The sequence below is a fragment of the Phycodurus eques genome, chromosome 7, assembly GCF_024500275.1.
Source record: "Phycodurus eques isolate BA_2022a chromosome 7, UOR_Pequ_1.1, whole genome shotgun sequence".
Taxonomy (NCBI): domain Eukaryota; kingdom Metazoa; phylum Chordata; class Actinopteri; order Syngnathiformes; family Syngnathidae; genus Phycodurus; species Phycodurus eques.
The window spans coordinates 4,383,995-4,396,089 of record NC_084531.1 but is presented as its reverse complement, the minus strand read 5'-3'; the positions used below and the strand labels follow the sequence as shown (position 1 = coordinate 4,396,089).

The 12,095-nt window shown below is 42.4% G+C and overlaps 1 protein-coding gene across 4 annotated transcripts in view; it reads right to left on the bottom strand.

Annotated features, from left to right (window-relative positions):
• The window catches only part of usp2a (ubiquitin specific peptidase 2a), a 59,917-nt gene that overhangs the window by 26,538 nt on the left and 21,284 nt on the right, over nucleotides 1-12,095 (bottom strand). For 2 of the 4 annotated variants that reach the window (XM_061682032.1, XM_061682033.1), the window contains exon 1: nucleotides 2,178-2,614. The exons of the other annotated variants lie outside the window; for them this stretch is intronic. In XM_061682032.1, coding sequence (XP_061538016.1) covers nucleotides 2,178-2,333 — 156 coding nt within the window. In that variant the 5' untranslated portion in view covers nucleotides 2,334-2,614. Of the gene's footprint in view, nucleotides 1-2,177; nucleotides 2,615-12,095 lie in introns of those variants that run through there. 4 annotated transcript variants of the gene reach the window in all.

The following is a 12,095-nucleotide window of genomic DNA, read 5'->3' as shown; positions in this document are numbered from 1 at the left end:
GCCGGTACATTAAGTGTATATTTTATAATGGCGACAGTTGGAGCCTAGACTTCGGGACTTGAGATTTTTGACATAGGAACAATTTGGAAGTCAAATAGAATGTTCACAGACTGTGTTTGACTGTGGAAGTTCCAATGTAAATTCAACCTTCCTGTTTTCCATGGACTGTTGGCAGGGGTACAACACCACACTACCAAGTAAATGAATCTGAATTTTCAAGCCCAATGCTACGTTTGAAGGATCCCTTGTCATGGTCTGTGTTTTGGTTTGGGTTGCATTTAGTTTTGTTCCATGTTTTCCTGTGTTCCATGTTTGTCGTGTGCTCATTTAGTTATCGTGTCCCCTTGCTCTCGTCCACCTTCTGCCTTGTGTCGACCAATTAGCTCTCGCCAGCCACTGGTGTCTTTTGTAGGTGTTCCTCGTTGTCTCGTCAACCTGTTTGTATTTAGTTCCCAGGTTTCTTTCAGTTCATTGCCATTGCAGTATGTCATTGTCAGGTGTCATTGTCTGTCTGTGCCACGTCTTAGTTACCAGTCATGTCTTGTTTCCAGTTTTAGGTTTGTTCAAGTGTTTCTTTGATTATCGGTTTTGGGACTTAGTTTAGTTTGGTTTTTCCATGTTCGCCCTTTTTTGGAGATTAAATATTATTTTTTGAGACTCCTGCCTTCCCTCCCTGCTTCCCTGCACTTGGGTCCTTCACGTTTTTGCCTTGCCTTCCTCGCCTACGAAAACCCCAACCGTGACATCCCTTCCATTATTTCAACTTTTAATTCCAATGTCAAGTAATGCTTAGTTGTTGGATTAGGTTTTTTTTTTTTTTTAAATCATATCATCAGTAGGTAAATATACAGAGATAAAACAGAGTTAAATCTCTAGATTTTATCAATGTGTATCTAACACAGTACAATACAGTGTAGCGGTCTCCAGTGCTGGTGTCTCGTGGGGCTAGCTGCACAGGTTCAGAGACAAACATACACTGTGCACACCCTCATGTAGGTGCGTGCACACGTCTCAGATTGGCAACCTCACACACACGCCAGAGGGAGGACAGAGCACGTTTTCATGCCACGCTGGTTGTGGACAAGGTGAGGGAGGAGTGGAGGACATGAAGGCGTATGACAGGGTGGGGGGACCAGGTAGACAGTGACAACAAAACATCAAGCATCCCAACCAAGCTGAAATTGCTGGCCAGCTCCAAAGTCCACTCTTAATATGATCTCACATTACATAACGGAAGCTGGCACATGGCATTATCAACACAACGCTGCAGCCTGGGAACAGCAATTTTTCACCATTCGACAACAAACACCGTTTTTAAGTGGACCAACACATAGCTAACATTGCCCCACAAGGTACAATTTAATGCACTGCATAAGGTTAAATACAGTATTGGAGGTGAGGTGCTTGTAATTTTTCCACACACATAATAAACTCCCATAATCTTCAAGCCAAGGGTGCAAAAGAAATACCTAACTCTGGGAGTGACATATCACCGTGAGACATATTAGTGTAGAATAACTACCACATAACATGACAAAACATGTCCCTGCCTCATCTCCTGAGAGTGCAATCCTTGGAGAACCAGTCACGAATATTTTCATGCAAATATTTGTATGCCTATACAATATAACAATACACCACAGCATGCAAAAAAAAAAATAAAAAAATAAAATAAAATCACTTTTTTTGTTCGGTTTACTGTCTTTATGACCAAAGCAAGGCAAGCAAAGAGCCCCACAGATAAGAGCAGCAGTAGTAGTGTAGCCTCTGATGAAGATTAAGCAGTTATGTAACCGGTGACCTGCTAGTGCGGGCCTGCTGCTTGTTCCTGGCAAAGTGGCGTCCGGCGGCTTAAGAGGGCGGCTTACCTCTGCAAAGGATTCTCGCTTTAACCTTAATCTGAAACCATTTCCCAGAAAATAAAGAACACCGTCCATTGCACACCAGCAATCTTTACAACGTTACATTTATGAATGACCAACGCCGTAAAGCACGTCTTGAATTGACCGCCACAAACACAACACTGAAACGAGTGAAAGTGCGTGCCTGCTCGTTAAGATCGAAAACCAGTCATTTACTAAGTGTCCAACATGGCACCTTGACACAACTATGGAAATAAAACAAAAATTAAACGGTCGTATTTCAAATGGGGTTGAACTCCCGAGTGTTTCTCTTACCTTGGCTTGGTTAATGAGGAGCCCCACGAAAGCTGAGACCAGCACGGAGCCCGACATGCTGCCTTTTCTCCGCATCTCTTGCTTAAGAAAGGGGAACGCGGCTGCCGGTGGCTCCTCGGGAACGGTCACCGTGTACGTCTGCCTTAAGCTCGGCATGCTGAGGGAAGAATGGAGTCGACGAGAACGCGCTCCCGCTCGTGAACTGTGCCGTGTGTCGTGACACGCTCTCTGTCATTCATTCGAACAGTAAAACACCGAATGCCTACTAAACCCCCTCCTTACAATAATAGAACATAGTGAATTTAAATGGAGAAGGTGGGGGCGGGGGGAAACATACGTAATAGAAAAAAATATATAATAATAATAATTCCGCTGTATCAGAACGGAGTACTACATCTATGAATCTGAATCTCATTCCGTTTGACAGCACGCTCGGTCCAGCCCTTGAACCTCCACGAAACAAGGACTGCCCACGTCAGAGACCTGCTCCCTCCGCCCTCATACAAGGATTTGAGCTGGGGGGTCTTCCAAGAAGACCACGAGCCTGTCATGAATAATGAGCACAGCAGACGCTTTGGCGATCAAATCGCACAAAAATGCTCTCGTGCACGCCATTTAAATATGTATGAGAGCACTTCAGTGGTGTGTGTGAGAGGTAACCGTCATTCATGAACTTGAGGATCCCATTCATAGGCGTTCGAGCGCATTTTGGGGGCTGCGCCCCTAAAATGAATCCTAGCAGGGGTGGACTGGCCACCCGGTGGGCCGATCCGGTCCGCTACGTTTACAAAAAATATGGATATTATGATTTTGATTCAATTCCTTTCAATTGGGCCTGCCAGCCACTCATCATTGGCTACAGAGAGCTGTAGCAGTGTCGCTAGCAGCCATCAACAAATACGTGTACTACTGGTCCATTGTTTGTCATTGTCAATAAAGCATGAGCTGACAGGCTCCGATAGCCCTGACAGTGCTGTCAATCACTACATGGGCCAGGCTGGGACCGGACCTCACGGGCTTGACTTTGCTAACTAGCACCGGATACAACGATGGACAGAAAGACAAAACGCCTGTGTGGCGCAGATAAACAATGGACCAAAAAGCGCAAAAAAAAAAAAAAAAGCGTTGAGGCTGCTAAGGCTTCAAAATTGAGGGACCTATTTGGTGCAGCTACTGCTGCGCTGGGAGACAACTGAGAAGACGGGGCCCAGGGGTCAGACTCGGCAGCCGGTGACAGGAGACGTGGCAAGTTAACGTTAGCCTGGGGCTGGTTATGCTACACATTTGAGACAGATCCAAAAACTAAGTAAAAAAAACCCAAAAAAGAAACATTGTTTTTACATTAGATGTGACGTTAGCTGTAAAGTCAAACAGTCATTTTTTCATGCTATGCTTTGCAGTTACATACAATGGGGAAAAATGTATTGTTTTGGAAGTAAAGACTAAAGCATTAGTTTAGCCTGATGATTTCTATTTATTAGGGGTCTAATACCTGGAAAGTATAATGGCTGCACAGAAAAGGTTTATAAAGGTATCCATATTTTGATCTGTAGTACAAGACAATGACTGTTAGGATAGAAGATAGATTGATTACTGTCAGAAAATATCCAATTTGAGACTTCAGTAAAAGTGCTCAGGATATTTTAAAGCTCTCAAAAATATGTTTTCTGTTATTTTGGTGCATTTATCCAATCCAAATTAAGTCTCATAGCGGTTCATTCAAGTTGTTCTACAAGCGTGGCTCTTATCTTATATTCCACACTGTCAGACATTGTAACATTGTGTTGTGCTCTGGCTATATACTGTATGGTGTTGATGGTTCATGAGATGGAAACTGGTTGATCATTGGTTAAACTAATACTCCACACATCTCCTTTCATTAGAGAAAATCAAGAGTCACCTGGGAAAAACCTCAAATGGAAAGGCTAATACACGTGTCAAACTCAAGTCCCAAGGGCCAGATCTGCAATAAATAATAACATTGAGCTACGGTAAACATGCTTTGCTACCAAAACCATTTTACTTGACCAATAGTTGAACAAACTATTATCCTTGACTTCTGATTTTAAAACTAGTAATCCATCAATTTGTTGTGTATATGTAATTAGGCTTTATACATTCAGGATTTTTGGGGCCAATCAGAGTTTTAAAAAAAAACGAATCAATCACCGATCCGATCACAAGTTGGAGTAATGTGTCTATTTAAATGACTTGTTCATTTACTGTATATACTTGTGTACTGTATATTGAGTATCTTCAAAAGTATTCTTTTGTCAGGTCATGTATTCGAATCAGTCAGGTCAAACCAACATTACAACTTGCTGTGATTAAATTATTGTAATTAAATTACTTCACACACAACAAAACTTTAGAGCATGATTTGACAGAAAGTCGGCATCATGTTTTTCGTACAACCGTTAGTGCTTGCACTAGCTTGCTAGGCTACCTAACGTTATGTTGCCTGCTTGCGAGAGCCGTATCATCTTAAAAGAATGTGAACATACCTCAAGCAATCCTTGAATGAAAGTCCTCTCCCGAGCACCAGATACCATCACGGCACGTTTGTCCCCATTTTGTTCTTATAATACACACGGCACGATCCATTGCTGTTGTTGTCGCCATGGTAACGAGTGTATCCGGTAGCGTTTGAGTTGACGAGATAAAGCCCAATGATCGTAAAAGACGGGATGCAGTGGTATCGAAATACAAGATTTTATTTCAGTATTCTGACTTAGTCCTATCGTGAAAGACCAAATTTGTCTTGTAGTCTGATCAATGCATTACGTGTGGTCTGTCCCACACCGCTGACATGTTTAAAAAAAAAAAAAAAAAAAAAAAAAAAAAAAACTTTATTGGCAGTCAGATATTTACAGTACTACGTCGAAGACACGCGGCAAGGCTAAAAATAAACTAGCTTATATTATATTCTGTACACGATGGCAATGTGGGGTAAATCTCTTTTGTGCAGCGTCATTGATCGGATCAGTGAATTATGACATTAAATCCGAACAGTCGAACAGCATAAAATCCTAATTATCAGCCGATACCGTCAAAGCCGATCAGATTGGTGTAAAGTCTATATGTAATTATGAGGAGCCAATTAAACATTTATATTGTTTCAAAAATTTGTTTGACACCACTGGTCATGGATATATATATAGAAATATGCTTGACATACACTATTATGACAACTTGTTCAATCATTTTACATGTAAAGATTTATGCAATGAACTCAAGCCTAAATGTTGTGGGTGTGAGACTATTCAACAGTGAAAACTATAACACATTGTTTCATAAGCAATTGATAATAGGAAACAGCAGAGAACTGAAAATAGTAATCATTTGCATGGATGTACCAAAGTTTTACAACTTCTTTAAAAAAATTAGAAACTGCATTTTTGGGGACACAATGATGTGAAGATTGAAGTAGTTTTGAGAATTTCAAATCTCACCTGAGAAATGTACTCAACCGGCTGAGAAAAAATAATGCATAACAGCTGCCCTGTACATGTTGAACACTGCCTATTTCTCTCAAATCTACCTAGAAATATGACTCTCCTTTGTAGTTTGCATGGGCGGCATGGGTTAGCACATCTGCCTCACAGTTCTGAGGTTGTGGGTTCAAATCCGGGCTCGAGCCTTCCTGCCTAGACTTTGCATGTTCTCCCCATGCCCGCGGGAGTTCTCTCTGGATACGCCAGTTTTCTCCCACATTCCCAAAACATGCATGCTAGGTTAAATAAGGACTCCGTAAGTACTGTGTGAAGGTGAGTGTGAGTGGTTGTGTGTTTATATGTGCCCTGTGATTGGCTGGGGATCAGTTCAGGGCGTCGCCCACCTCTCGTCCAAAGTCAGCTGGGATAGGCTCCAGCACACCCACGACCCTCGCGAGGAAAAGAGGTACATAGAACGGATGGGTGTAATTTGCAGGAGAGAAGATTCCACAACGTGGTGTCCGTAGATAATGTAGTCGTCTGGACAGCAAAATGCCAGGGTTGAATTTTTGTCCCAGTCCAGCTCTGAATCCTAGCACCCTTAAAATTAGAGGTTAAAAAAAAACGTTTGTGTGTCCTTTTTAAACAACCTGGCAAAATTTAATGCCATACGGTACTTGGTTGAAATGTAGCATGTTAACACCAAAAAAAGGCCCTCAAATTGCCTCAAAAATTGTTTACTCCACCCAATCCTTTCCTCCTCTCCCCAAGTGGGCTCTGAGCCCTTGACCTGCAGAGCAATATGCTCCCCTCTAGTTATATGTGATCGTGGTACACGCCGAAAACCAGGATGAGGCACATTTCTTAAAGTTGAACCAAACAGACCAAAAAAAATTGACACATCACAAGAGTCTTGTTAACAAGGCAGGCAAAAAAATAATAATCCAAAGTATGTAAAATTAGGCTTAAATGTGGTCATGAATTGAGACATTCTTTCAGCTCGCAGACGCTATGGACATGTCTCTAAATGGTCAAAAGCAAACGCCCCTGCTCGCTGTCAATACGGGGCTAGTTTTTATCCCCACCCCAAAAATCGAGCCAACTGAGATGATGAAAAATAATTTCAAGCAATATCTTACCAGTTCAGTACTAAATTGTTCAGTCTTTCCATGTTTTCAGCACTTATTTTGAAACAAAACACGACAATGAGTTTGGTTCAAGTTTAATTTCAACCACTCAATACCAACACCATCTTATCATTACCAGTCCTCATTTTTGATGGTAAGGGTCAGGGGTTGATTTGGGGTACAATACTTATTTTAGTTTATTTTATGATTTCAATCCCTTGATCTTTTGCTGTGGCTCATCATTTAAATAACCTTTATCGGATTTGACAGTTAACTCACAGAGATTTTCCCTCAAAGTGTTATGCTTTTCTTTGAGAAATGTGTGAAAGAAATTGCGTTAAAATTTACAAAACTGTGAAACCTATCTTGGCTGGCCTGGAGCTCAACACCCCTAAACTTCTGATCCGTGAATCACCCCTGGTTTCCACCCAGTCTCAAAATGCAGACCTTTCACATGTGAGGCAAATTTGATAACCACTACACGACGGAAACAATTTCATAGCTTCAGCCCTGTAACAGGTTTAGCAAATCACGTACAACAGCTTGCTGGTAAGCAAGACAGAGATGAAAAAGTTGTTTTGCGTGTTGTGTGAACATGATAACCACGATACCATGGAAACTGCTGTTACAGAGGTGTCCGTTACCAGGACCGGCAAAACATCTGGCCAGCTGGCAATGCAAATGCATTCGGAAGCAGACACCTGCTCCCCGTTTGGTCAAGCAGCAGGAGTGTATTCATTAGTATAGTGGATGGTATCTCCGCTTGTCACGCGGAAGACCGGCATTTGATTCCCTCACGGGGAGGCTTTTGTAAGCTTCACTGTTTGGTGGAGACGTTTTTCATGGCAAACAAAAACACAACAGGCATTTTTCCACCCAGGGATCTTGCGCGTGTGAGGCAAATCTGATAACCACTACACAATTGAAACTGATGCGTCGCTTCAACCATTCAACTGGTCCAGCAAACCACAGACAACAGCTCTCTGAAAAGCAAGACAGAGCGAACCAGAGACCTGTGTGAGGCAAATGTGACAACCACTACAATATGGAAATTGCTGTACAATTGTTTGTTACCAGGGCAAGCAAAACATCTGGCTCACTGGCATTGTCTATGCATTCACATAGACACCTGGAGCCTCATGTTCAAAGACTCGCGTGGATTTCCTTCTGAAACATGGCGTATGCTTAAATCCAGAAAACGTCGTACGCACAAAAATATCCAGATGTATGAATCGGTGCGTACGCATGAATCCAAGCACATTTCCTTCGTACATCCCAATCAACGTGGAAATGGGCGCACATGTTGGAGTAGCCGACTCCTCCCTGTCCATGCCCATATTTAAATATGCAAATCATATTTAAATGAACCCTGCACCTGAGATCCTGATCTCTGCATGATCAGAAAAAAAGGAATATGAGCAAGGTAATGAAGAAAAATATTTTTTCTGAAAGTGAAGCTGCTCAATGAAGTGAAGGTGTGCAAGAAAATCCTCTTTGGCACGCTGTCCTCCGGCGTTAACAACACGCGAAAGAGGAACGAATGGGACAGCGTGTGTGCAATGCTGTGGAGTCAGAACAGCGCGCACACACGCTGAACTAAAAAAAGTAGTGGTCAGACATTAAGGTGGACGTGAAGCGGAGGACAGCTGCCCACCGCCAGTCCAGTGTGGACAAAACAGGCGGAAGAACCGGTGCGCAGGGCCTCAGCCCGTTTGAGGACAAAGTCGCTGCGATCATGGGTGACGCTGCTCTCTCAGGGCTGGTGGCAGCAAATGTGACTGACTCTGATCACCCCACAAGGTTGATACCATGTACAACCCCAATTCCAATGAAGTTGGGACGTTGTGTTAAACATAAATAACGGAATACAATGATTTGCAAATCATGTTCAACCTATATTTAATTGAATACACTACAAAGACAATATATTTAATGTTCAAACTGATTAACTTTATTGTTTTTAGCAAATAATCATTAACTTAGAATTTTATCGCCGCAACACGCTCCAAAAAAGCTGGGACAGATGGCAAAAAAAACAGACAGTTGAGGAATGCTCTTCAAACACTTGTTTGGAACATCCCACAGGTGAACTGGCTAATTGGGAACAGGTGGGTGCCATGATTGGGTATAAAAGGAGCTTCCGTGAATTGCTCAGTCATTCACAAGCAAAGATGGGGCAAGGTTCACCTCTTTTTGAACAAGTGCGTGAGAAAATAGTCGAATAGTTTCAGGTTTCAGATTAAGGACAATGTTCCTCAATGTACAATTGCAAGGAATTTAGGGATTTCCTCATCAACGGTCCATAATATCATCAAAAGGTTCAGAGAATCTGGAGAAATCACTGCATGTAAGCCAAAAACCAACATTGAATGCCCGTGACCTTCGATCCCTCAGGCGGCACTGCATAAAAAATCCGACATCAATGTGTAAAGGATATCACCACATGGGCTCAGGAACACTTCAGAAAAACAATGTCAGTAAATACAGTTTGACGCTACATCCGTAAGTGCAACTTGAAACTCTACTATGCAAAGCAAAAGCCATTTATCAACAACACCCAGAAACGCCGCCGGCTTCTCTGGGCCCGAGCTCATCTAAGATGGACTGATGCAAAGTGGAAAAGTGTTCTGTGGTCCGACGATTCCACATTTCAAATTGTTTTTGGAAATCGTGGACGTCGTGTCTTCCGGGCCAAAGAGGAAAAGAACCATCCGGACTGTTATGGACGCAAAGTTCAAAAGCCAGCATCTGTGATGGTATGAGGCTGTGTTAGTGCCAATGGCATGGGTAACTTACACATCTGTGAAGGCATCATTAATGCTGAAAGGTGCATACAGGTTTTGGAGAAACATGCTGCCATCCAAGCAACGTCTTTTTCACGCCCCTGCTTATATCAGCAAGACAATGCCAAACCACATTCTGCACGTGTTACAACAGCGTGGCTTCGAAGTGAAAGAGTGCGGGTACTCGACTGGCCTGCCTGCAGTCCAGATCTGTCTCCCATTGAAAATGTGTGGCGCATTATGAAGCGCAAAATACGACAACGGAGGACCCCGGACTGTTGAACAGCTGAAGCTGTACATCAAGCAAGAATGGGAAATAATACCACCTACAAAGCTTCAACAATTAGTGTCCTCAGTTCCCAAACGTTTATTGAATGTTGTTAAAAGAAAAGGTGTTATAACACAGTGGTAAACATGACCCTGTGCCAGCTGTTTTGGAACGTGTTGCAGCCACAAAATTAAGTTAATGATTATTTGCTAAAAAAAAGTTTTTCAGTTTGAACATTAAATATCTTGCATTTGTAGTGTATTCAATTAAATACAGGTTGAACATAATTTGCATATAATTGTATTCTGTTTTTATTTATGTTTAACACAACGTCCAAACTTCATTGGAATTGGGGTTGTATTTTTATAAATCATAGCAAATATGTTCATACAGTAACCTACACTCAGCCCTGTGAGATAAAGGTTCATGCGTAAATGTATGTATGGTATTTCTAATAAATCTTTTGAAATCAAATAGAAGCACATCAGCATATCAAAGAAGATATAAAAAAACTTTGACTCATTTTTGATTACTCAATGTATTATTTTAATACACAGGAGAAGACACGCACAGTGAAAATGTTTTTTTTTTTTTTTGGAGAAGAGGGGTAAATTATGTAATTTTAACACATTTTAATCATGTGCAACCAATGTACATTTTCAAATTACCGTATTTTCACGACCATAAGGCGTACCGACCGTATTAAAATGCGCGGTCTCATTTTTGGGGTCTATGTCTGTATTTAACACATACATAAGGCGCAGGCATGGTAAAACATACATAGCATGCATGCACACGAAAACAATGTTTTTAAAAAGGCAGCGGGAGCAAAACTGAGTTCGGTTGTACTTTATTGAAGTATTTAACAATGTACTCACGTTATTTTTTGATCAATCCTCATCCACAAATCCATCAAAGTCCTCATCTTCTGTATCCGAAATTAATAGCTGAGCAAGATCTCCATCAAACACGCCAGGTTCCCTCTCGTCATTGTCTGAGTCAGTCTCGTTGCCGTGCGGCTCCTCGGAAATGATGCCGGCTTTTATGAAAGCTCGAACAACAGTTCAAGCAGACACGTTCTGTCCACAATCCATTCACAAATTGTGGCGTAACTCGCCCGGCGCTGCCTCCGAGTCTTAGTAAAGCTGTGTTCGCCATCGGTCATCCATGGCTCCCACGCCGCTCACAACTTCACTTGGAACGCCCTGTTTACACGGATGTCCAGCAGTTCGTCAAGCCTCCCGGAATGATGGCAAGCTCCGAGTTATTGCACTCAGTCGAATGGTGACTGTAGAGACGCTTCTCCCGACTGTTCTTTGCTCATTAATCCATTGCTCGAGTTGGTTTTCCAACTAGGGCCACCTCGCCTTGTTTCCGCGGAAACTCAGCTTCATCTTTTCCTTTTTCCTCCCCTTGTGATTCGTTGATCTTGAATTCTCTCGCGGCTTCTCGATTCCCATGTTCCTCCGCATAACTAATAGCTTGCAGTTTAAACTATGCTTCGTGAGCGTGTCTCTTCGTAGGTGCCATTTTCGGGGGTCCTTAGCCAAACTGATGCACATACCGGAACTATATACCTACTGGGGGCGTGTCTTTAGCGCCCTCTGTCACGCGCATCCACCCCGCTTTACGTCCACATGCTGTCCTCAGTCACGTCCGCCTTCCTCTATATAGCGTGTCAGCAGGAAATGCTCCCAGTCAGTCAAGCGGAGCGCTCATTGAAGTCACACAACAAATTTACAGATTTTGGAACTCGGTCCACACATAAGGCGCGCCGCATTATAAGGCGCCCCGCACCATTTTGGAGAAAATGTAAGTCTTTTAAGTGCGCCTTATGGTCGTGAAAATACGGTAAGTAAATTCAAAGGACTCTTTTTATCAGTGCAGTCGCAGCCACGCGCTACATGTTCGGGGGATTCCTCCACCGTTCCTGGCGTCTCCTCCGGCATCCCCAGGGTCTCCAACCCAATTACGCTCCAACAACCGGCTGCTGCTGTACCCATGCAGACTGATAAAAAGAGTCCTTTGAATTTACCTAATTTGAACATGTACATTGGTTGCAGGTGATTAAAATGTGTTAAAATGACATAATTTACCCCTCTTCTCCTAAAAAAATACGTAATTTTAACACATTTTAATCATGTGTAACCAATGTACAGACTCTTTATTTCAGTGCATGTGCTGGAGTCACAAGAAGCAATTATGAGGGCAGTCGGTGGCATAAATGATCACCTTGATCAATTAATAGGTGTCCTCTCAAATATCAGTGATTCATTAAATACACTGGTTAAAAGGTGAATTCCGAG